Source organism: Silurus aristotelis (genome assembly GCF_946808225.1).
Source record: "Silurus aristotelis genome assembly, chromosome: 16".
Taxonomy (NCBI): Eukaryota; Metazoa; Chordata; class Actinopteri; order Siluriformes; family Siluridae; genus Silurus; species Silurus aristotelis.
Window position 1 is genome coordinate 18,918,603 of NC_139589.1, and position 27,566 is coordinate 18,946,168.

Here is a 27,566-nt window from a genome sequence, read left to right on the forward strand (position 1 = left end):
GATTCTCTAATGGAAATCACTGCATGGGCTCATTAACACCTCCAGAAATCACTGTCTGTGAACGCAGTTTGGATTTTAAGTGATAATAGAGTTCAAGCACTGGAAAAATGTAATACTACAGCATCCAAAGACATCCTATGCAGTTGTGCGGCTTCAACATTGTGGTTATAGTTGGTGCTGTGGGGTGAACAGAGCCAGGACTTTATGCTGGAGCCTAGACAGTTGACAGGCTCCAGCATAAACCAGAACCTGAAACCTTTATAGAACTTGAAAATTGTACACTGTACACTGTGCTGCAAAAGTTTTTATCCCCCATCTCCTTTTAACATTTCCACCTTCAGCACATTGATTGGGAAGGAAAATTCTGACCAAAATTGGGCCATGGCTCCATCATGTCAAATTAGGGATTCATATGGAAGTATTTATTGTCACAACGTTTAAAAATTTTTAACGTTTAAAATATATATATATTTTTTTGTTGTCACCAGATTTAGCACACAACATTTACAGACCAAGCCTCATAAAATTTGATCACAAATCTGACCACAAAGCCACCAAACAGGGACCAAAGTTTGACTAAATCTCACAAATTTCTGCATGGACACAAAACCTAGTCTATGCTCTTCAGGGCCATGACCTGAGCCTATTAGTCAAGTTACAATAACATGCAAAAGCGTACATCCAACTGCCATTATTGCTATTCCTCCTTAAAAGTTTGTCCCGTTTCTACCAAATTTGGCTCAAAGCATCTCAACAGCCCTTTTTTTTTTTTTTATTATACCTTTACTCCCATAGTCAGTCATTACTGACCATCGTCCTAACATACAGATCACCTACGAAACTGCACAACACCCTTGAATTCCTTTAATAAGGTTGTGGTTTTACTTTCCTTTGATTGTTAAGGCATCAGTTGTAGCGTTGTGAACGTGTGGCTCAGAGTCTGTGTGCTTCGCCCCTGAGAAAAGTGCTTGCAGCTTTGTTTATTATCGAGTTCTGATAATTATTTACATCTTGCATTACATTACATTTACAGCATTGGACTTTTCAGAGAAACTTTCCGAACTGCTTTGTAGTCTCTTCAAAACAAATGCTTATTTTAGTACAAATATGTCAGGGTCTAAGAATACCATTAGTAAGTTAGGGAGGAGTTGTCTGGAAGTGTCTCACTTCCTAAATGAGTTCAATAGGTTCAATCAAAAGCACCAAGGCCTGGCTGTGGAATTAAATCTCTGGGGAAGGGATGGGATGTGTGCGTTTAAATGCTCTAATTAAGAAGCACATTTCACATTTAAATAATGAGTTAATAGTTAAACATTGACTCCTATCTAATATTTGTTTAATGAAATTGCTAAATCTTTGCTAAGGTGGTTCATTTTATGGTTAAAGAGGTGGCTGTCTTGCAAAAGTTTACACCAATTGTGTGGCAAATACATTATACGGATTATGGGGAAGTTGTAGCACAGTGGTTAAGGTGCTACTGATCGGAAGGTCAGGGAGTTCAAGACCCGGGTACTGCCAAGCTGCCACCCTTGGGCCCTTAATCCTCTGTGCTCTAGGAGCGACTTTTCATGGCTGACCCTAACATCAATGGGATTTGCGAAGAAAGAATTACACTGTGCTGTAAGGAGCCTGTTTAAAAAAAATAAAAAAAATAATAATATATATATATATATATATATATATATATATAGATAGATAGATAGATAGATAGATAGATAGAGAGAGAGAGAGAGAGAGAGAGAGAGAGAGAGAGAGAGATTTTTTTTCACCACAAAAACCACACCTTGCATTTAGTAAGAAATATTTATTTCAAAATTAAATCAATCTACAAATGCATTTGCAACAGCAAATACTTTACAACTGTTAAAGAGCAAACAAAAGTGGGCCAATACATTTGCTTCTACGATACAGGAAAGCAAAACGTGGGGTGAGCAAATGTAGGAAGAGAAAACAGGTGTTAAAAGAAATAAAGCTGAACTATGACTAAAGGAAATAATACAGAAAAAGAATCCTGAACAAAACAAATTGAGCTTATCTACTGAATGATTTCTCTGTGTATCAAAATAATAGTAATTAAAAAAAAAAAAAAACTCTACAAGTGCATGAAGAGAGAAAAGATGAAAAAAAAAAAAAAGGTCCCTTGAAATTGATGCATGTCTAGTTCAAATGTTTTAAACTTAAAGGTGTTTTGTGAAAGATAGTCAGACAATACACTTTTGGACCAGACTGTATCAATCCATATTAGAACAATATATATTTTTTGAAAACGCTAGGTGGCAGTGCCTGCACTGGTATATGAGCTGAACGAACACTGAGTCTTTTGTTTCCGTTTAGAGAATACACTCGAGTTTATACAGCTATGATGCTCAGTCCATAGCTGAGTCAAAGGTCTAAGTTGATCACACGTAGGTAGTGATCTATATATAGAGAGACGTTTTCCATGAAGCAGTGATCAATAAATAATTCTAACTCTGTGTTCTGTAACAGCATCATTATACTTTATATATATATATAAAAGATTCTTTATAAATTGGGTATCAAATTACAATGACCTCACACCGAGTGTAACCTTATAATATGAATTCATTCAGCGGTCAGTTTGTTCCTTCGGGTTTGTAGGACGCCACTTCATTCTCACTATTTCGCAATTCTTTTCTCACATTTTAAATTGGTTGGTTCTGTGACTCTATACAACTCAGGCCAAAAAGAAATGAAATCTTGATGTGAGGAAAAGAGCTTCATCTTTCATTGAGAAAAAAAACAAAAACAAACAACAACAAAAACAACAACAACAAAAAAAAAAACGTACCAACACATCCATGGTTTACTCTAATGCAAGATGAAAGTATTAAAGAAAGTTCTTGGTTTTGTGGGTTTTTTGTTTTTTTATGAAAAGGAGCAATGTGGCCCCTTGTTAGGCCCCTTGGAAATGTAGGCACTTGTGCCAGGCTTTTGGCCACTTGTCGCATCTGTAGTGCCTTACACTGCAAGGCGAAAAAACAAACAAACAAACAAACAAACAAACACACAATGACACACTTGAATATAGTTAGCAGGTATAAATAATGACACATAGATCTATTATGACAAATAAATACATCGAAATTCTACATAAATAAGGAAATGGAAATGGATGAAGAGGTGTTTGTAACGAACAGATTTTTTTTGTTTTGTTTTGATTTTTTTTTCCTCCAAAAAAAAAAAAAAAAAAAAAAAAAAGACACTGAGTTGTTGTTCAAGGGAGCGGAATATGTCCTTCAGAGGGTGACATTTCCGTAGCAAACAGTATGTTAACGCTAAAACCGTGACTGTAGAAATCGATCTTTATTGTCTACTACTGTCACAAATAAATTCTTTCTGATGAACCATAGTTGTGTCGCATGAGCAAGTCTATGGTCGAAAGCTTGAAGGCCTTGACTTGTGTCAAAGCACAAATCGTCTTTGTGTCCCCTTCCTTCCTCCATTTCACCATATCAATGAACAATGGAAAAACGTGACAACAGTCTTAGTAGCATGTAGTGTCATCTAGGGGTTCGACTGCCTGTAGTTTCAACTGCACAAAAACCCAATTAGTCAGAACTGAGCATTTGTCCACTATAATTACAGCTAATTTTGTGGCAAGGAAAAAAAACCAAAAAAAACCCCCAAACAAACAATTTCCAACCTGTAGATTAAAAAAATCCAAAAAGCCTGATGCCAGTGCACAATTTTTTGACGAAGCCACGCCGTTACCTAGCGTGAAATCTTCGCTGAGTCCAGTGTTGGCTTCAATAAAGCCAATAAAAGTTGCTACAAACAAACAAAGGCCGACTCTGCGCTCTGGCTGACTCAAACACATCATTTTCTTCCTCACACCAGGCTGCTCTCGATGACTAACCATCACCGTAGCATGGATTTTTACGCACAGCCCGGCATTTGGTTCGTAAAAGCACAAAACGTTGCTACGACGTTAGCAGTGACTGTCTGCAGAGCTGAAAAGAAGAGCTGAACTAAGTGTCGTCTCAGTGAATCTGGTGTAAAACTTTGTATTTCGGCAGTACAATTTTTTTTATTTACTTCTTTTCTATTTTCTTAAAATGAGGCTTAAGAGGTAATGGAAGGCATAATGATCTGTTCAGCTACAGCAGCGTAAAAAAAAAAACAAAAAAAACACCCAATTAAAAATCATTCTAGCTCCTCCAAGTGACACTCGAATGCCAAGCTGCTTGTTCTAGTTCACAAGTCTGGGTTTGTTTTTTTTTTTTTGTTGATGCTAATCAGCTCGTCGTGAACAACACTTGCACCTTCAGTCCATTGTACGAAAACGGAAAGACACGATACTTTCCACTTCACAAAGTCCATCAGTCGTATTTGTAGTAGCCGCGCTCGACCGAGCGGGAAGCGATCTGCTCCGCCGAGTAGCGCTGGTCGAGGTCCAACAGCGCCTGCAGCAGGTGGTTGATGTTGGCGCGGAGTCCTTCGCGCTGCATCCACACGCGCAACAGTTCGTACACCTTGTCGCTGGCGTTGTGCGACTCCGCGTGTTTGATGGCGTTGTCGGTTACGCCGATGCTGCGGAAGAACTTGTTGTGCACGCGCACGTCCAGAACGTCGAACAGGTCGAAGCTCTTGCTTAGAGACACCTCCTCAGCTGCGGAGAGGGAAAGAAGGGAAGAGTTCAGAATCTGCCTTACAGTCAGTATTTTTATTTACAAATGCATTTAAGAATTTAATTGAATCACCATTTAATCAAACGTCTATAACATACCACTTAAGTTAGGAAAAAACATGACAATGCATCTAAAAATGTTTATCTTACAGCACAGAAATTTCCATGGTAACCAATAGGCCAAAAAAAAAAAAAAAAAAAAAAAAAAAAAACTAAATATTATCCCAATTATTCGAACACCTGACATTTTCTTTACTTTTAAAGTAAAAAAAAAATAAAAAATAAGGAGGGAGTGTTATGAGCTATAGACTACCTTGAGTTAGAAAAATGAGTCGAAGCCCTAGCGCTGGTGACTGCTTCGAAAAAAATAAATAAATACATAAGCGCATTTTTTTTTCTTCACCACGCTACATTTTAAAACAAGCACATCAGCATAAACCTGTGCCTTGCATTGTAGCCTTACTACTAAAGACACTACCATTCTAGAAAATTAATCACTATATTCTAACCAATCAGGATCAAGACAGCAAAAGCACGGGGTATAAATATCATTAATAGATGAAACATACTGTAAACATTTGAAAACATTTTTAGTAACTGCAGTAATCCCTGATCGTCATTCACTGCAATATTACATGAGGAAATTAATGTTAAAATATATAAATTCGTTTATGTAGATACTCTAGATAGCAATGTGTATGAAAGGATGTAATTAGTTAAATTGGCTCCTGATCACACTGACAAATTAACGTGTGTGTGTGTGTGTGTGTGTGTATTCATTGGTGTATTTCTCAATGGAATCCACGGCTGTTAAACTTACCAAGTAATGGAATGAGTCTTCTGGGTGTGCCATCCTCCTACAAAAAAAGAGAAACTTAATTAACGTTGGGTTCCTGGGGGGAGGGGGAAAAGGTTCTCTGCAGAATAGAATGGGACTGCTGACTTCAAGCATGACTCATTCAGGCTTTTTCTGAAATCCTGCCATCTCAAAGGATCATAATAGAACAAGCCTGACATGTACATCGCTTGTCATATTTTAAAGCCAATTTAATGCAGGAGTGCCTTCGTTTGGTTAATGGAAAAATAGCATCTTGAGGTTTAGATTCACGCCCTGATTTAACACACCCAATCCAGCTGATTGAGGTCGTCAGGAGTGTGTGGATATTGCACATGGGTGTGGTGGAGCATTGTTTGGTTCTATAATATTTATGACACTGTGGTGGTGTATCAAGTCAGTTCAGGCTTCAAAGCATTACAGTGAAAATGCTGATGGGAGCAGCGAGAGTGATGCCAGATGTGTGGTTACATCAAGTTGGCCATTTTGTTAAAAAAAAAAAACAACAACAAAACAAACAAATGTAAACAGATGTTTACTGACAATCCAAACTACAAAGCTGGATGACAGCGAAAGTGTGAAGCCTGTATTGTGTGCGTCACCCCTTCCATTCAGTAATTCTATAAAAGTACTCAATAAAGGCACAACAGCAACAGCGAGAGCATTCAAATTTGACTCGACTCAGTGTTGAGTGACTCTATTCACTCACCCTGGCCCAGGACTCCACCTCCCTCGCACAATTATCTGAGACAGGAAGTGCCACGTTCACTGGGAGAGCTGATAGACTGGTCTGGGAGGAGCTGGTTGTGTTAGGTAGGCTGTCCCCAAGTCCTCTGTCCTCATCTTCCACAGGGATGCTTTTACACCCCGGGATATTCGTCTCCTGCAGCAGGGGACGAGACTCGGTGCGTGGCAGCTCAGCCTCCTCCAATCCTGCGTTACGGCTGTTCTCGCACTCCTCGGGGGTAGGGACACTAACGCCGTCCTAAAAAAAGACACAATCAACAGATAATCGGATGTTGTTCTAGCAGATTTGTGCATGTACTCAAGGTCAAATGAATGTGTTGCATTAACCTGAAAAGTAAAGAAACGACTTACGATTGGAATCTTCACTTCATTATTTTGAGTCCCTGGGCTTCCTGAAACAAATATAAATGAAGAAACATCACTAATATGCTACCACTGTTTAAGTGGTAACTCTATATTGGTGAAACATGTGGACACCTGGCCATCCGTTTTTTTTTTTTTTTTTTTTTTTTTTTTAGAGCATCCCATTCCAGTTTTCCCCCTAATGTTATAATAACCCTTGAAATCCCTTTCAATTATTTTTGCTCATAAACCCACAAGAGCATGAGTGCAGGATTTACACAAACGGCATGAGTACACAATTGTACAGGATGTCTTTAGATTTTGCATTCACTTGAACTTGGAAACCCAAACCTGTTCCAGCATGGCAATGCCCCTGTGCACAAAGTGAGCTCCTAGAAGATATGGTCTACATGTTTTGGAGAGGAAGATCTTGACTGGCCTGCTATAGAGCTCTGATCTCATCCCTACTAAACACCTTTAGGATGAATGTGAATGCTGACTGCACCCCAGGTCTCCTCACCTACATCAGTACCTGCCTTTCGTAATACCCATGTGGCTGATAAACACAAATATCAATAAGCACACTCCAAAAATCTAGTGGAACATCTTCCCAGAAGAGTGGAGGGAATAATAAGAGCAAATTGGGACTAAATGTGGAATGCAATGCTCAAACATCACATACCGTACTTATGTCCAGGTGACCCAATACTTTTGACAATATAATGTATGTACATATTAACGTATATACATAACTGCATTTTGATCAATCGATGTATCGAATTAATAATATACAGTATATACTGTATAACAAAATAAATCCTTAATACAGCTGCACAACTAATTCTAAAAGTATTCATATAATTTCAGTTGCAAATGAATTAAAATAAGACCTTGTTTTCTGCAGGGCCGTCTCAATCTCCAAACCAGTAAACCGACCACAAAAAGACAGATTAGAAGCACTACAGCCACAACAGCTCCTGCAAGAAAGGAGAGCAAAACAAAGCAGAATCTTTAATCTAAATGTTTAGAAAATATTTGTAATGGTTCGCTTTTATCACAAAAACCTTTATAAGAGTTATTTGTGTGCGGTCATTTGATTGTACCTATGGTGCCATTGTTTTTGTTGCTGGGTACAGGTGAGACTGTGGTTGAAATAGTTGTTTCGTTAGGTGATATTGTACGTTTTTTGCACTTCGTGTTGGAGGTCGGGGTGCACGCCTGCTCCTCAATCTCATCTGATTTGCACCTGAGACAGAGAAGAGATTATTATTATTAATCTTTGCATTAATCAATGGCAGAAAAGCCAAGACAACTGGTAGATCTGAGAACTGTTCGAGACTTTTTATTCGCAAACAGAGCTTAAATAATATGAAGTGTTCCATAATATAAAAATAAGACACAATTTTTTTTACATGTGCTTATGATGAAAATATTACCAGACTTCACATAAGAAAAGAAAAAAAACATCAAACATCATTTTTATATTGAGCTCATAACAAGCCAGAATGTTTTTTTTTTTAAATAAGAATTGCACTACAGGTACATTTGTATGAGGGTCCATCAATGAATTAGTAATGGGCATTCAATACAGTGAAAGAGCGCTTCTCCTTAGTGCATAATTGAATTACATGTGTATGAGGACAACAAGTAGTCATATGACACCATGAAAATCAATATCAGATTTTAACTTTAGAGCCAACGGTGTTTTAGGAGTGTAGAGCGTTTTGAAGAATATTCATTGTTCATACTTGGATTTCTTAAACAGTTCAAATGCTTCAAATCCCGTAATAGACTATATATTGGGTAAAAATAAGTATGTGTGAGGTACATGGGAAACACCTGCCATTTTCAAATCAAATCTGTTTTCCTGCCTACAGTGAATTTTGAGAACTTTATAGCACATTCGCATATTTTATATAAAAACTGGACAATAATAAAAAAATATGGAAAATGTAGCAAATAGTGAATCCAATTCAATGACTATATTTCAATATAAATCTGTAATCATAAGTCTGTAACTTCCAACTGTAGAAAATACGTGACCATGTGAAGAGTTTTCTCAGACCTGATCTTTTCTTTAGTTAATAGAATGGTAGTTACCTAGTGCACTTTTTGCACACTTCACAGGGCTCATCGGGCAGACAGAAAGTGCCGGGTTTGCACTCGCACTTAGTGTCCCTCGTGTTTGTGCACGTCTCTGTTATTATCTGACCTGTGGAGAGAGGGGGAGAGAGAGAGAGAGAGAGAGAGAGAGAGAGAGAGAGAGAGAGAGAGAGAGGAGTGGGAATCAACTGAATATCAAGGCTTGACAAATCCATTAACATAAAAACAGGTGTTTTTCATGCTGCACTGCGCTGAAGGGAAATAACTGTATTGGGGATACGAGTTAATCATTACATAAATCACAGAACGTTTGTGTGCTACAGTCCAGATTCCCAAAAGCAGTGATGAAACTTTGATTCCTGATCCACACACCCGGTGAGTCAGCAACAGTTGCCATTATCTCTCTTTTTCTCTCGCTCACACACACCTAGCAATACGGCAAAACAACACACTGACTCACGCACATAGAAAAGATCACAAAAAGAGCAGGGGGGATGGGCGATGGCCACACCCGGCCTGTGTAACAGTAGCTGATCGGTTTCTTATAGCGGAGGAAACTCGAACCCTGGCTCTATTCAACAGTGTCCATTAGAATCCTGTAGCGGTCCTACGGGACACTGTGTGACTTGTTCAGAGAGTTTACAATAAAAGTTCAGACCTTGAGAGTGCAGTCTTATCTGTAATGGCCATTTTTGCAAATCTGTTGTAACATGCCACAGCCTGAGGGACAGTGAATAGCGAATTCTCTTAAGCAAACACGCCCAGGCTGAAAAAGACATGCTTTGAAAATGTATTTATCCTCTGAACTGATCAGTTTACTGGTAAATGACTCAGTCCCGATCTGCTGTGGTGGGTCACCGCATCCTAAAATAAAGTGACTAAGATGTGAATGAAACTGAAAGTCCTGGAGGACAGAGATAAAGCAGTATAATACCTGCAGGACACTGGCTGCACTGAAGGCACTGCTCCATGCCAGTCGGGTGCTCGGCGTAGGTGCCGTCCTTGCATCGTTCGCATGTTCCCTTTTCCAAATCCACGGTGCATTTCTCCTTCACGTAGGTGCCTGGTAATAAAATACAAACAACACCTTTCACTCACAAACGTCATTCCTTGAACATTTACAAGCCAGCTTTGCAATTTAAACTCTGTTCATAGAGAAATTAAATGTTCCTTTTTTGCTGAGGGAAGCCGAATTAAAAACAAACCAGGCACTATAGATGCCTAAAACGGCTCTGTTATCGTACATGACTGTGGTAATATTTCCATAGCCAGCAGCAGCTCTAACAAACACATTAAATCTCCATTCCTGAGCCATATGGAAGTGATGGATGTGGTTGCTTAGTGCTAGAGTTACAAGCATTTTGTTTTGATTGTTGCAACAACTTTTTCATATTTACACGGAATCCATAGGAGTGTGTGTGGGGGCGACCTCTGAACATTTCAAACACAGTCCTTCACGTTTGAGTTTTCTTCTTTTTTTACACCTATTTTTGCTAAACATTGCACTCCAAAGTGCATTTGCAATCTTACTTACCAGCCTCGCAGTTTTTGCAGCAGAGGCCATTGTGTGGATACTGCTGGTTCTCCAGACACACTTGCTGCTTGGCCGTCAGGTTCAAGTGGATACCGAGCTCAGCTGCCCCACTGCCCACCACAGTCAGAGCCAGCACAAGAAGACAAACCTGGCGAGACAAATCAGCTCTGGTCAGCACACGTGCAGTTCGAATTAGAAGTAGTAGGGAAAGCAAAATATGCTAAAGCGGAATGAGAGGCGGATGCGGTGGTTCGGTTTCCCGAAGCGGCCCATGCACAGTACTGATGGGCAACTCCAGTCTCAATCAGATGCCTTGTGAACATTGTTAGTACGTATACGCACGTCTCTTGTGTCTGTATTCATAATAAACTTGTATTCACCCTGTTACACCCTGAGTAAATAGGCAAGCTTGTGCACAAGCAGAACTATTTTCAGTGTGTACCATGTCTGTACTGTCTCTTGCTACACCATCAGAACGTGTACTATGCATGCTTTGATAATCGAGAGCCCATAAGATTAAAGAGAGATTCAAATCCATGCAAGGAAGCTAATGAGCGGGGGGGTTTTGCTGTACCCTGACGAAATATAATCTAAAGACATGTGCTGTTGCTATGGATACAGGCATCCTTATACACACACACACACACACACACACACACACACACACACACACACACACACACACACACACACACACACACACACACACACACACACACACACACACACACACACACACACACACACACACACGGCACAGAGGCCTGGAAACTGTAACAGACACGTTTCTGTGGTTTAACATGGGTTCAGCAGGGCTTTATACAATGAATAATGCAGCAGACTAATAATAGTAGAGCATATACACTCACTGGACACTTTGATAGGAACACCTGTGCCTCTTTTCATTTATGTAATTATCTAATCATTTGGCAGCTGGGTATTGCATAAGAGCAATTCCAAAACATGCTAAGAACTTCAGTTAAAGTTCACACTTAACACCATCTATTGATAAATTGTTAATCTCCAGGGATTCCAACACATGTCAGTCTGCAAAATATTATGGAGTGGTACATAAAATCACAAAAACATCGAGTAGCCATTCTCGGCATAGACACGTCTTGCTTATTAAGCTTCATAAAAAAAAAAAAGAACGGTAGATGGGTTCTCAAATAACCACTCTTTACAACGGTGGTGAACAGAAGAACGTCTCGGAGCACACGATGTTCATTAAGAAAGATGAGCAACAACAGCGGAAGAAAAAAAAATCTTATCAGCCGCCATGTACTGCACGTACACGGCTTAGTACAGTCATGTTGTGTGTCTGGGAATGCATCGTTAATTAGAAATATAATTAAATCATTATGTCTGGCCTTAAAACACTTTCTTCATACCTGAAGAATCCTCAACTCGTTAACAACGCTGACACGTGACTAACAGGAATGCGGAGAAGTTCATTATGAATACCGGCGTTTCAGTCCATCCTTAAAATAAACCGCAGTAAAAGAATGTTCAATTCACAGTGAAAGAAGAAGTGCACTAGAAGTGTGTAGGGTGGAATGGAAAAGGGAGTGTGGAATAGGGAGTGTGTGAGCAAGTAATGTGTTAAGCTTGGTGAGAAAAAAAAATGAAAAGGAGACAACAGTGCATTCATATATTTTTTAGGTGAGTGTTTGAAGTGTAGGGAACAAAAAAAAATAGCTGCTTTATGAACCAAGTGTGTGTGCATGCATGTGTGTGTGTCCCCGCTCCATTGTGAGCACTTTTTGCCCACTTTCCCTCAGGCGCTTCTCTTTCTTCACCATCTTTTCAGCTCCGTCACAAAGAGAAGGCCTCTTTCAACAAAGTGCCGCTTCGAATGACCCACATTTCTTCCTTCTTCTGCTTTTTCCCTTCTTTTTATTCTTCTTCTTTTGACGGTCACTGAACACCTCAGAGGAAACACTACACCACTGATGGCCTACATTTCCCATTATCCTCTGGCACAAAGATGGGGGGGCAGCGTGAGCCGCTAGAAAACGCCCAGAGTATGTAAAAGTGCATTTAAAGGCGCACAGTTGGAAACGATTAAATGCCCTAAAATGAAAATTGCAAAACCTAATTTACCAGTTAAAGCAGCCCTGGTAGGATGTGGTAATCAAGTATACAGATGCTGCTACTTTGTAATGGAAATGCAGTGGTTAGTATTGATGCTTAATGGATGGCAAAAGCAATGCATATTTTAAAAAAACAGATGTCTAACACTAATAAAAAGCTCCATTTTATATGTAGCCCCAGCTTACATAACCAATTACCTCTGAACAAAAGCACACCGTCTTTTCAGCTACATCTCGTTTTTTAATATAAAAAGCAGGAATGCAACCCTGAAGTTTCTTGATTGAAAATAATAATTGAAAATAATAAAGGGGAAGAACTAGAGTTCAAGCAAATTGTGCCTTGACCTTCCTACACAAAGCATGTTGATCCCATGTCCTTCAGTCTGTGGCCTAGTAAAGAAAAAGTCAGCCATCTTGATGGACCCCACACTTAAAAAGTGGAGAAAACCCCCCCCAAACAAAGCCATGAGAGCTGTCAGGTGATAAAGAGATGAGGTTCGTAGACATCCGACCACATTTAGACCCTATTACCTGTTATAATTAACCTCAACTCTTCTGTGTAGGATGTTGCATTGAATGTGGCAGGAGTGGACATTTGTGCTCATTCAGCTTCAAGGGCGTTAGTAAAGTCACGTACTGATGTAGGGTTTCGGGGGCCTGGAGTGCAGTCAGTGTTCAGTAGTACTGATGTGTGACTGGAAAAGTCAGGTGTCAATATAGTGTAGATTCATTATACGAATTTATGTTTATACGATCCGGAACGCATGCTTTCCTGCCATCCACGATATATGCTCTACAAAGAAATGCTATATTTTTTACCTAAAGGTCCTCAATGTGTGCTCTACTTTACATCAGTTATAATGGCAATGAAGTGCATGGATGTATTCAAAGCTGCTCATCCAACCATGGGAAATGCTATGATGGGTGATCGAACCCTAGTTGCTGAAGTGGAAAAATAACCTGGATCTAAAAATAAGCCATGTTTTGAACATGGTTAATGGCATGAGGACACTCGAGTTCGCTTCCGTTCATAAAAGGCTGCTCTTCAATATTGTTTAAAGTGTGTTACCAAACTCTAAGACACAATCGTACTCGTACTACAGAACAGGAAATGCCAAATGCGTATATTGGTAGAGAACTTCTCATTGGTTGCTAGTTAGCTCTGTGGGAACATCTGACCAACATTACAGAGCTTGCAGGAAAAGACATAATGGATCGCCAGTGACATGTGCATAACTTTGCCGGTTTGGGCTATTAATGGTTGAAGAAGAAAATAAGACATTGAGGTGAGTACAGGAATTAATAGCGGGGAGTGGAAAAGAAAAGAAAAAAAAAAAGAAAGATAATACAAAGTGCATGTGCAAGATATTAAAACGTTCAATTCGCGTCTGTGTGCGTCTGCTCCGGAGGAACTCTCTGGAAAGCGGCCATGCCTTGTTGTTCTAAGGGAGTTTCCTGGATTAAGCTGCGCTGTCGAGACACACTCTACCCGCTCGCGTCAGAGTTTCCAACGACACACTCTTTCTCGCTTATGCACACTCTCTCCTCTTTTTTTTCCCTCTTGCTTGCTGTCCCGCTCTTTCTCCATTTTTCTGTCACGGATATTCACAATTGTGGCATTAAGAAAGTTCAAGGAGGCCGGGTGTGAAAGTGTGAGAGGGGTCATGAGAAAGAAGGGAATGAGAAAAAGAAAGAGAGACAGAGAGAGAATAAGAGAAAGGAAATAAAGGAATGCAGTGAGAAGAGAGGAGAGCACAGATTCCTCCCTCTTCTGCAACACACTGCGACTATTCAGCTGTAAGGAACTGTAAAAGGCCTCCTAATGAGCGAGCCACACACACACACACACACACACACACACACACACACACACACACACACACACACACACACGCACACGCACACGCACACGCACACGCACACACACAGAGAGCATTTCTCCAGACGCTAAATGCTTCACATGCAACGGAGCAAATGTCTAGTATCCAAAGGAATTAGCCGCACCTGTTGTGCTCTCTCCACCACTGCACATGCGCCCTTAACTGACTCATCTGGGTCAAAGGTCGTTCCTGTTTGAGCACCGAAGACCTCAATCACGGCAAAAACGTGTCTTGGAGCAATCAAACCGATGCAAATGATTTGCTTCACCGTAACTTTTAAAGAATAGTCATTCATTTGTTTCATTTGCATAGTTCATGCTTCAAGTCACACCATAATGAACATCACACTTCTTTTTGTTTTCTTTGCTTATTCTTCAATAAAAAGTCAGGAGATAGTGAGGAGGTTGCCTCACTTCCTGTGCAGAGCCTGCACATTCCAGCCTGGGTGAATCACTGGATTCCATACAGAAGGATTGGCTGTCTCACACAGAGCCACTGTACTGTAACACATACAGCTTTGAGAGAGAACAGAAAAGTAGCTTTGAACATAAGCACGAATCCAACTTCAAAATACCTCCACAAATAAACGCATTTCTAATATATACTCTGATTGGCCACTTTAAAAAGAAAACATGCGTAACCCTTCTTCGTATTCGTTCACACAATGGTCAATTCTTTTGGCAGTGGTGCAATCCAGAACATCGCGGAGATGTAAGGCGTTAGAGACATTTTTTCAGCTCAGTGACTATGACTGTGGTATTGTGGTATGGTTGTTGGTGCCGGATGGACTGGTTAGATTTTTTTCAGAAATTGTTCTAATACTTGGCCCGAAAACAAATTATATCCAGTGAGTGACTCATTCATAAGAGAAGTCGGTGGAAAATACCTAAGCTGGAGAAAGCTTGCAGGAGGTCTATGATAACTCACATAATGACCACTCTATCTAACAATGGTGAGCAGAAAAGCATCTCCAAATGCACAACACATTAAACCTTAAGGGATCCCTCTCTTGCCAGCTAACAAGCAAAATCTGAGGATGTAACGGAACCCCCCCCCAAAATAAAACTCCCACTGTAGCCTCAGATTGAGTGTCATGGCTGATATGAGTGGAATCCAACGTGGTCCGTTAATGTTGGAGCCTGTCTGAGAATCTGTGCCTCTAAAACCAAAACCCGTCTTGAAAACGGAGTTTCCTTCTACAGAACTTCCACTAGCTGCATGTGTGCGATTTCTGTAGAAACAGTTTCTGTACCACTTCTGGCACCACCAATGCCACAGTCAAAGTCACTGATATCACGATTTCTCCTGATGTTATACTTAACGATGACTGGAAAAATTGCTCCTATTAAAGTGGGCAGAGAGTGTATATCCTGTTCAAAACTCTAGGGTTACTTCACATCAACCCTACACTTGCAAATTCGGCGGCGCACGAGTGCTGCACTTGTGTCGGCATGAATTTGAGAAACTGATCTAAAACTGATCGATGCATTTTCTTGAGGTCGGCATTACGGATGTTATCAGTGGTTCAATGTTTAATGTTTGCTTGTGTACACTGACCACAAAGTTTAGCCAGATAAAGGAGGAATGGATCTGGCTGGCACATTTTGCTTAAAACACTGGCAGAATGATTATTTTTTTCCCTTAAGGGTGAAGCTGTTTAATTCCGACACTTTCAGTATTGGAGGGATGAACTGCTGCTATATTCTAATGCCGTGCAATGTTTTCCCAAATTCTGGCACAGCAAGCTTCGGTTTGGGGGTCAGAAACGACTACTTTCAGTCAAAACACAGAAAATATAGTACCGCTAATACTAGCTTTAAGACTAATCAGTGTTTGGACAGTGTCAGGAAATTTCCTCTAGCGAGATTTAATGTATAAACAAAGGAAAAATGTTTCCATCAAGCGTCTCCTAACTAGCTCTATCGGTCTAAACTCCCTCCAATAAGGTTTAAGGTTTAAAAGGTGCAATGAGGCCACAAGAGAATCTATTTTTCACTGACAGCTCTAATTGTGTCTGTAGGCTGCTGGTGTAATTTAATGGGACACAGCAGCCTTGTATAACTCGCTAAATGACGAGGCAGGAAGTTGAAAATTCATTCACATGTTAGTTATGCTAAGACTTTGCTATTACTATTTGCTACTATTATGCTATTAGCAGTGTCCTCCAAAAGAACCCACATTGGAGCTTTTCCTCACTAGTTCCGTTTTTTTTCACCGTTTTCATTAAGTGTGTCTGCTTTTATAAGTCCGTCTGAAAGCTGAATGTTCCCATGTTCTGTGTGTGTGCGTGCACATGTGTGTGTCAAGAGTAAGTTCTTCAAGGTTGCAGGAACGCAGTTCAGCCAGCAGACACGGCCAGGGGCAAATAAGATAAGGCAGGACATAAAGATTAAAACAAACCACACACACACACACACACACACACACACACACGCTCACATGCACGCTTCCTGTTTTCCCATGCAGCACTAGATCCTTGAGTATGGATCTAGCACTGGATCCTGTCGTTTTGTGTCCAATTTGTTGAGATGGGGAATCTAAAACCTACGTTTTAGATGACACACAGCTGTGCTGCAAGTGGAAACGTGCTCGCATGCGCACAAACATACGCACATTCGCTCGCACAGCAAGTTTGCCCAGACTGCGGTGTAGCGCGGGCTGTAATAGCTGGTCAGACTGCAGACCAGCGTGGTAACCTTAACCTCCGCAAAGTGTGTGAGGGGGGGAACCACAAACACTTGCAACTGGCACTCAAACACATCATACTGAACCACAACACAAGACACTACTCGATCACTGAGCACATCATCATGCACACTCCACTCGTAAACACTGTGCCAAAGCACAACTCGGCGTATAGACAATAACTAGGCAACTGGTTATAGAGTTTTGTCGTGCTTCCAGTTTTGTGTAGGTGTTACAACCTGAAAATTTACATGAGTCCTTTTTGTTATTCATCTGGTTTACACCAAATGTCGAACACTTGACAGTGCCAAATAGTTCTGAAACAGAAGTAAACACTTTCTTGCCAGTAGCAAATATAAATTCGGACATAAATCAGTCCCTATACGTTAATTCTTAATGAGCCACTAACAGAGGCAAGGAAAAACTCTCTGAGATGGTCTGAGGAAGAAACCTTGAGTAAACCCATCCTACTCTGGTGGTGCTGAATGTTCAATACGTTAAAGTTCCATTATTGCGGAGAGCTTTCTTCTTACCAAAAACCTATATAACAATCTTGCTCTTTTAAAAACTGCACAGAGGTATACACCTTTATAACATTAGCCCCAAAAGGAAAGCATGGGCACTCTGTATGAGAAATATATTTAGGTATAATTAAGCTGTCTACATCAGGAACCAGAAGCTGGAATGAATGAACATGAGCTCAAATTGCATTCCTAACATCACATTTTTAAATATTTGATTGAATGATTGGCTGGAGTCTGGAACCCATAGACGTCACCAGACACTGGGTGTCTTCTCTGAAGATGCTGTCTAGGAGCCTGCAGCTGTCTTCAGTTACTGCTGATTGTTGTGGCACTTGTGCTTTTCGTTCTGCCTTCAGCAACTGGAATGCGGCTTAATTGGATTCAGCTCAGGTGATTGACTTCACCATTGCAGAACATTCCACCTTCCTGCGTTAAATAAATATCATGGGGTGCTTCTGAATTATGCCTCGAGTCATTAACCGTTTGCGCTCTGAAGCACCACTGAGCTTTGGGGCATTTGGCTGAATCTGAGCAGGTAATAAATACAAAAAGACTTCAGACTTTCATACATCATTCACACTATCATGAATAGTATTAATAATATTAACTATAGTATTAATTGGCAACCATAAAAATAAGACTGTATACTTTGGATCATGACAAGTACCTTTTCTTCTCTGTATTTGACTATCCTTATTGTTCTGGTGCATATACTGTAAATTTAAAAACATAATATTTGATCTTTGTCTCATCAGACATCCCCACTAAAAAAAAATATTTTTTTTTTCCCACACCGGCCAAAGGTTTAAAAATTGTAGGAAACTCAGATTTTTACTCTGCTGAAGTCTACTTTGATACAGATATGCCGACCTCCTGGAGGATCTTCTTGATCTCGCCAAATGTTGTGAAGCTTCTTTTTTTTTCTTCACTAGGGAAAGAATTCTGCTCTCATTCACCACAGCTGTTTGAGGTCTTCCAGGGCTTTTGATATTCCTGAGCTCAGTGTGTTCTTTTGTTTTTCTTACTTCTTCTTTTTTTAAGAACGTAACGAATAGCTGATCTCATTTTCAGCTTAATGATCTGGCAATGGCATGGCTTTGAAATACATATTGAGATTTAACAGATTCCTTGATGCAAGTGATAAAAAATAACCTGGAAAAACCCTTTGATTGAACTTTTACCTGAATTCTTATGAGCAAATAAATTTGTAACTAACACACCAGGTTACACTTGTGAGTGACAATATTGTATTTTATACAATATTAAAAATTAGTAAAAAAAAAAACACGAGTGCACTATTATAGGACAACAAATAATGATGAGACTTAGACATCCATGACTGATTGACAGGGGGACAAAGAGAGCCAGACAGCATGGCCAATTCTGCTCCCATGACCCTCAGTAACAAATGAGACAAAGTCGTTACTGCTTTAAAAAAAAAAATAAATAAATAAATAAATAAATAAAAATAGGCCGTACCTGTAGAAGTTTTTTTTTTCGAACACAAACAGCAACTTTTCAGAATGAGCACATTGACATACGCCTTGCTGCCAGAACTGTTGTCGGAAACACAACTGTAGGAATTTTTGAAATTACAGAAAATCAGTTTCTGATTCAGCAATCAAGCAGTGCATAATATAAAGGTCTTTATAAAATTCCCATTAACCCTAATCCTTTAGCTGTGGGGTACTGTTACTGTTTGGAAGAATCCGGCGCAAAAAAAAAACAACAGAACAAGTGAGACGAAAGCTTTGGCAGCTTCGCTTTTTCAGCCCTGTTTGTTCTCCAAGCCTAATAAGTGAGTCAGTCATTACGCACACACAGTACATAAAAGAGTACGTTGCGTCTATTGGCTTTCGAGTCGCTTTTATTCAAATGGACGTAGACATGCGGTGGATGAAACTGTACTTTCGTTCTATTCTGTTACATGATTTATTAAAGATACAGCCGGTATCTGTGATAAACAATAACAGCAAATTAGTTCATGTCTAAAATCACTTTTTTCAATATTATATTGTTTTAGTTTGCGCATTTACAAAATAACTTAAAATGAAATAAATGGCACGTTTACCACAAGCCGTTCATAATTTTTTTATTTTTTCACGTGGCCTCTTCCATAAATGACTGACACCACTGCATTATTTTACTCTCCAATCGAGGAGCAATTTAAAGATTTCTTGTTTGATTGCCAGCAAACTAATGGTCGAGCTCTTTTGCTGGAGCGTGTCTAATGAAACAGGAAAACGTTCTCCAGATGAGAGAAGGATAAAAAGCGGTTCGAGTTTGTATACGGTTGTGTGGTCCGCTTCCTAAACAAACAATCCGGCTGGTGAAAGGGCTAAAATCAGATGCACATGGCGGCCCACCATAGAAAAGTATACACCGGACGCAAGCGTGTGTTTCCTGTGGCTTCAACTTGGAAGCAGGAAGCTGAGGGTAAAGCTTTAGAGACACTGCTGTATACGTCTGATCTTTATCTCTGTGTGTGTGTGTGTGTTTATGCCGATTTCCAACTTTTTGATTGGCATGAAGGATTAGTACGTATAATGACTATTGTATGGTTAAACTTACTATATCCTCTTCCTCTAAACACACACACACACACACACACGCCTTAAATTATTAACAGTCATGTACGGACAGTCATTATCCTACAGTATGTGCAGAGAATAAGTGTACAGTTTGTTTTAATGACATTTTATTTGTGAGTTATTTGGAGTGACAGAGACGCTTTGGACGAGAGGAAGGATTTTGGATTCAGATAAGCAGACACACACCATTCTTCATTAATCCTGAGGCACAGGAATCACTCTTTTCCGACCATGTGAGTCTTGTTATCAAACTGCCTCTTATTCTTTTGTACAGGATGTTGCTGATATGGGAAACAGGAGGGAGATAGGGAGGGGGAGAAACAGAGAGAGGGAGAGAGAGAGAGAGAGAGAGAAAGAGAGAGAGAGAGAGAGAGAGAGAGAGAGAGAGAGAGAGAGATAGAGAGAAACTTGGATCAAGTCGAATCCAATCAGATTGGACGTGGACTAAAAGAGAGGTCAGTTGAGAAAATGATGGGAACCAGCACAAGGCCAACCCCAAACACACACACACATGCAAACACACATGCACACACACACACAAAAAGGTCATGCCGTGTGCCAGATGACCTTTGCGGTGTTGCTTATGGTTTATCAACCAAACCGCAGACCGCGTGAAGACACATTGAAAACCGCACGGTGGAAGGATGCATATAAACACGTACACATGCACTCTGGGGGAGCGTGTGAAACCTTGCGAATGTATCCTCTCGGGGAACACAGGAAGCACCGAGACAATGCAGAGGCTTCACATGAGGGCCAAACAACTATGACACACGCAAACACACAGTTATATTAACATGTACAAATTCCACACATATGACCTTGTGAACTTTTTGTGAACGAACTCTAATCCAGTCACCCCAGTTCTGTTTTCACCCAGCAGCCTGCATGTCAGTAAATAAACAGTTTTGAGCCGTAAAGGTCTACGGGCCAAGTCATAAACCCCAAAACAAGCATTTAAAATGAACATGGCTGCTATTTCCATGGTAACGACCAAAATCCAAACGCATAGCTGAACAATTACTCTTTTTTTTTTTTTTTTTTTTTTTTATACATCAGAATTTCACAGATCGGAATTCTGAGCTATAGGAAGTTTAATCCCACCGTGCTGGTTTCCACAAGTGTGTCCAAGTGTGTGTGTGAGCGCGAGTGTGTGTGTGTGCGCGCGCATGCCTGTGAGGATAGCGTGGGAGGATATTAATAGCGCAGGAAAGCCACAGCCATGCAGACCTTCTGCATTTCAGACGCGCAGTTTTAGACGGCTGGCGTCTGACTACAGCGTCTGATAGATTGACTAGGAGGCGATTGTGAGAAAAGAACAGTGGAAATAAAAAAATCTAATAAAAATAGATGGACTAAAATGAAGACTTTTAAATGTGAGGCATAATTTTAGAAACCTCTGATTTAGCGTTCACTTCCTGTGTGAAAACCACATGTTCGGTTTCACACAATAGGAAAGAAAAAAAAAAAAAAACAAACAAACAAAACAAAAAAAAAAACACTCATGCCAGATACCTCACTTCATGTGTCTCATTAAACCCAGTGACCTAAAGCATTTAACGTAGGGATAATTTTTTTTTTTTATATATATATATATATATATAAAAGAAAAGAGTATAAGGTTTGATGGAGTCACCAAAGACATGTTAATCTAAAGACATCAGTCAAGTGGGAAAGAGACGATGAAACTCTTGGCTCGGAAAGAACCACATAAATAACTCAAAAAGAATAAGTTAAGTGCTTGTGTTAAGGCACTATTGGAGGTTTAAATATACTCGGGATGAGTCAGAGTTCAAAGTGCTCCCAGACAATCACGAGTTCGACAGGTTTCGAAACGGCAGCGCCGATCTCTGAAGAAAGGCACTGACTCATCCACTTATATTACACTTTCCATTAATTAACCGGCCCTACATGGTCAGAGCAATGCATTAAGACAGTAAATAAGTGACTGAGCTGCTGTGGGATACAACGGGGTCTGTGACTTTATACTGCATACCTTCGCCATTAGCCGGTCATCTGGATATGAAAAGAAAAGACTGCTAGGAACTTTGAGCTGCATACCTAGTGCATTAGCCACTGACACAGAATTACACAAACAGTTGTTATATTCCAATTACTCGCAGGGATTTTGTGCCTTCACAGATTCCACTGACCTGGAATCAAATCTTATTCAAGAGTGAGAGATGACTACAAAACTTGGCACTACCCATTTTTATAAGTCACTACCTACAGCACCGAAAGGAACTTTCAAATACATTTAAACACTGGTCTGAGATCAGAGGTCTCATCAGACAGTATAATAGTACAGTATACAAACCAAGAATCTGAACCTGTCCACTGCTCCAAATATCTGTATGTGGTGACTGAAAAGTTGGTCTATTGCTTACTCTTACTTTTTTCAATTAAATAAATTAAATATGAACCCTACTACCATACCCCTAAAAATTCTAGCATGGTGCTCCACATTAGCTAAATCAACTGAGTTCAAAATTGTCCTACAGATATTCGAACACACTAAATGTCCCTTAAATTAATACTTTTCAAGTTTTTAATACTCTAATCAACATCGGAATGAACAAATAGGAATGCTTTATGCAAATGTATGTTTATTATTAATGAACCCAAACTCAACATAGAGCATGAGAGACAAAATGTTCTTGTAAATCTTTTTATTATGGTGTTTTAAACTACGGAAATCGTCAGGACACCACTCAGGACTTTTGCTATGTTTCCACAGGGACGGTTAATGAGGTGATACCGGAAAAAACTGTACCTCTTTCTAACTTTTATACGGATTACATAATCAGAGAATATTTGTTTTCGGTGTGACTGTTACTGAGATTCAGGTTGTTTTATTTATATCTGTAAAAAAAGAGATGACAGACGGCAGAGAGCGCCCCCTGTCCGTTTTCTTTATTTTACAAAATCACAGCGTTTCGTTTGTTATTATGGGTGTATACAAATAAAAGTAGAACCTTTACAGATTCGAATGTTGTAATGCTCTTATCTGTTCTATCAAAATAAAAAGAGTAATTCAAGTTCTTTTCGGCGTTACGAGGGGGGGGGGGGGGGGTGCCGCAAAATGCACTGGCGCGTTTGTTGACCGCAGTGTTAATTGCTGGATGTTTTTGGTGCTTGATTAGAGACTTGGCGCATCAGTAAAACAAATGTTTAGTGTTAAAAAAAACATTTTTGGTGGACTTTTATATATCTGAGCAAAGAAAGGAGGTCATGAATGAATGTGTGTGGCGTTGGTTTGAATTTTGCCTCTTTTATATTTATTCATTTATATTTTTATTCAAAATGGTCAAACAAATGCACGCTGCATTAATCGCACATAAAAAAAAAAAAGTGTGCGCGGTTAAAATGAACTATATAAAAATTCTATTATTTTAGAACACATCTCTTCAATCTTAGTACAGTAATTGCTGATTTGGAATTAGACAGATAAATTCTTTTTACCCTACTGGCCTAAAGCATCAGGCAGTGAAAACATTGTAGCACATACTACTTGCTATTGGCTTGGAATAGTACAACCAGCAACACTGATTTAACGGAACAGTGGCACCTTTCCCAACCTGCATACACAAAGAAGAAATTGTAAAGGCCAAACAATACACTGTTTAAAGATATGTGATGTACGGTAATGTTTGTTGCTTTAAACCCTATTGTTCCTGACAACCTCTGAAATACAATTTAAGTCAGCAACATGACAACAAGCAAGTGGCGTTAACTACAACGCACAAAGTTATATCCGCATGTGGGTACGCCACACAAACACGCTACTTCATTATGCTTTGACTTGACTAAGCTTTGAAACACTCACACACTTCTCTCTTAATTGGAGGAGTATCGGGCTACCAGAACAACAGGTGCACTATCGGGGTTTGTAACACACTGTCCCTCCCTGCTTCATCTTCCAGTGGAGGGTGCGGCCGCTTTTCTTTATTCCTGACAAAGCCTCCTCCCCAAAGACGCCACGAACGAGACAAAAGCCGAGTGCTGAAGAGCTTGGATCTCGAGTTACAGCCCTGTCAAAAGGCTCTGTAAAGCGCTTCTCAAAGCGGTGTGTAGAACCCGAGAGCGTTTCGGGACAGGGCACCTCGTTTTAAAGCGTCCCAGAGCTCAACTTCTAAAGCTGCATTCACTTCAGGGTGGAGACAAATCACTGTTGTCAGCTCGAGTGATTTATACTGCCTGTGTTGATGAGAAGTGGCAGTAGGCAGTAAATGTTTTGCCCCCGGTATGCTTCTTTACAATCTATGTACAAATTATCTTTACTGAACTGCTCGAATGTGACTATTCGGTCATATATCCGCCATCTTTAGAAGCATAAAACAGTGACGTTCTCATGATTCTCAATGAACATGTTTTGCTGCTAGTGTTCCTCGGTTTCATCAGCATTTCCACGTCATCTGATCAAAATACGACCGAGTTACCGCAGATTATCAAGAATTAGGATTGTGTCTTTTTTGAATGAATGCCTGGGCTCCTGATTTATGTACCCCAGCAAGAAAATGTACAGGATTCCGCTTTGCTGCATCACATACTTACCTCACATTACTTCTGCTAGACACTATAATGACGACAAGCTTTCAAGGGCAATAAATCTGATATTTGTGTGATTTGGCAATGAAGGGAAAGCTCCAGAATGCACAATATTCCATATTAATATGAAATGGGGATTAACGTTTTAACCATTTGAATTTCAAACGTTACAAAACTGATAAACTGACATTTGAAATAACAAAAATACTCTGAATCCCAGAAGTCGTTTTCTTCATTGTGTGCAGCTGCAAATGTGTCTATAAATCCTTGACTACGTCTGCAGCCCATATCAAGTAAAGAATGCAAAACACATTCACAGAATAGTAGCCTTGCCTTTTTCCATACTGTTGCTAAACCCCAGTGTCAGCCCAGCAGTTCTGTTTATTTAACACTACACTGTTTAATTATATCCAAATGGCCTCATGTTTTAGGTATAAGGCAACTTGATGAATACCATCACTGTTCTCTCTATCTATGTTTGTTTAAAAAAAAAAAAAAAAATATATATATATATATATATATAAATTGTGTGACTTTGTGCTTGCAGTCTGAAGAACCACATATAGGTGAGAAAGTCAAGTGTCCCAATACACAAGTTCATATTGTGTGATGTGGTCACTGTTCATGTGAAATGCTGTGTCGGCTATCAGCTATATTTGTGGCTACATTCCTTGTTTTTACACCACACACTCGGTCAGAAATCTGTTACCCAATATTAAACAAGTACATTTTTGCTTTGAGATTACACCTAGCTTTTCTCATAACTGATTAACAAATATCAAATATTATATAAACATAAGCTTAACTCTCATCACCCAGCAATCCAACTGGTGTTTTGGAATTTGTCAAAAATACCATTTTGTAAGTGTTATTTTAAACCGGTAAAGGAGTCTTAAAGCAGCGCTTGCAATTGAGGCCTCGTTGGGTGATTTAAAACCCCCGATGTCCCCTTCTTGCATGTTAAACGCAGAGACCTGCTTTTTGAACCAACGTGTTGTCTGACTTACCGAAAACCAGTGTTCAACTCGAGTGTCCTCGAGTAGTCATTTCTCTATACTGAGAAGACGTCAGATATGTGTGGCGGAGAAAATGATGAAAGCGAATATTATCTAGATAGATAAGACCTTGGGTGAGGCATCCTCTCTGTATAAACACCTCTAATGGCTGATAACTACCTCTATTCCGCTGTGGGTCACGTACCACACACACACAGTCCATACACGCAGCGGAACGGTAGCTTATTCTCCCGCTGACAAACTCACACAGGTCAAAACTATCAGACATTTGGTTCCGAACGAGATATAAAAACATGCCCACACACACACACACACCTGACCGCTGTGAGAACAGGCAGTTGCACCAGATTGCATCATACAAACCCTCTCAGCCCCTCTCCCAGACTTTCCTATAAACATCAGATGGCAGATATAAAGCTCCTAATGAGCTGAGGGACGCGGCGGCTCTTTCTTGTGGAATCCTGAGATGTGGAATGCTTGCAATGTTTGGACTGAACAGATAGAAAACACACTTCCGGTCTGTGCCTACACCCTCCGATAACATCCTCCGTGTGTGTGAGAGAGAGAGAGAGAGAGAGAGAGAGAGAGAAAGAGAGAGAGAAAGAGAGAGAGAGAGAGCTGAGAACTATGCAGAGGGGGAAAAAAAGAATAAAAGGGGGAACATCTGGTTGTGTGCGACATGTAGAAAGTGGCAAAGAGTAAGCACGTGAGTTTTTGGTGAACCCATGTGCATAGTGCATGTGTTTATCAGTGTGTGTGTGTGTGTGTGTACATGCAAGCGCATGTGTGGGTGGGAACTGTGAACAAAGCTTTGATTCCCGTCACCAACATCTGCACTGACAGGAAGTTTACAATAGGAGCGGCACAGTGCTGTTGGGCCCCGTTTTCACCCGCTCCCTCCCCTGCTCCCTTCTTCCTCCCACCCTTACTCATCCTCTTGAGAATGAGGGACGCTTCTTCAGCCCCTAACACGGTTTACATGTAGCATAAACACCGAAAGGGCCAGCCACCCCGGCTATTCTGTTCAAATAAACAACTTGGAGATGAGCACCATTTTCAAAGTGTGTGAGCGACCTTATCTGAAACTCAAAATGTGTGTTAAAAAAAAACAACAACAAAAAAACACGATCTAAACACTTTGGATGTGCTTCAAAGGATGGAAACGCAATAAAAGTCGCTAACGGTTGACTGCGAAAGCAGATGATGCGACGTGTGTGCTGCAGGATTTTTTCGTATTTATGGCACCAGATTCTGGCGGAAAGCGTCTGGAAAAACCAACACACGGCTGTGAATGGGTCTTTGAGCGATGAAACAGGACTTACACTGGCACTCTTTCACCCAAAAAATATCCCTTCCTTCATGTGAGGTGTGCAAGGAAAGAGCAGGACAAGGCGGGTTAGTGTGAAGTGCACAGTTTAAATAAATCGAGTGGCCTGAGGACACACAAGGACGGTTCTTGTGCAAAAGAAAAAATCTGCATAACTGCAAAAAAACCCCCCCAAAAAAATCCACCTTTTACACTGCCTTATTCAGCAGTTTCCAAAAATCACTGCTCAAATAAAAGAATCCTCAGTTCATACTTATCATATATAATAATGATTTAAGTAAGTAAACCCTATTCTCTGATGAAACAACTGTCTGGTCCCTGTTACACAATTACAATATTCTGCATCTTTACTGCCTTATCAGTTTGTGTTCGCTTGCGTATAAGCGCATGTTTTTTTTTTTTTTAAACCATCTTCCTAATTGTGGCATGAGAACCAAGTTGTTATTGACTTCTTTAGTGGAAGCAGCTGTTGAAAATGAACACATGGCTGCAGCTCACAACAACACAATTCATCACTGCTTCAAAAAAAAAAAAACAGTGGGAAAGAGGGATTGTGCTCAAGAGAGAGAATTGTTAACTGTTTTTTTTACAACAAAAGTAGATTTGCATTGAGAGAAAATCCAACATGGACACAGCCTTCAAACATGGTTTTTGCCATGAAGGATTCAATGATAACAAACCAATAAAGTAATG

The 27,566-nt window shown here is 40.1% G+C and overlaps 1 protein-coding gene across 1 annotated transcript in view; it reads right to left on the bottom strand.

Annotated features, from left to right (window-relative positions):
* Positions 1-1,789: 1,789 nt before the first annotated feature.
* Positions 1,790-27,566, bottom strand: part of tnfrsfa (tumor necrosis factor receptor superfamily, member a) — a 27,935-nt gene continuing 2,158 nt past the window's right edge. The window contains exons 2-10 of the mRNA XM_083564170.1: positions 10,210-10,357; positions 9,610-9,738; positions 8,673-8,784; positions 7,676-7,818; positions 7,463-7,549; positions 6,582-6,622; positions 6,193-6,468; positions 5,469-5,505; positions 1,790-4,630 (exon numbers count right to left, since the gene is read on the bottom strand). Of these exons, the coding sequence (XP_083420296.1) occupies positions 4,341-4,630; positions 5,469-5,505; positions 6,193-6,468; positions 6,582-6,622; positions 7,463-7,549; positions 7,676-7,818; positions 8,673-8,784; positions 9,610-9,738; positions 10,210-10,357 (1,263 nt within the window). The 3' untranslated portion in view covers positions 1,790-4,340. The remainder of the gene's footprint in view (positions 4,631-5,468; positions 5,506-6,192; positions 6,469-6,581; positions 6,623-7,462; positions 7,550-7,675; positions 7,819-8,672; positions 8,785-9,609; positions 9,739-10,209; positions 10,358-27,566) is intronic.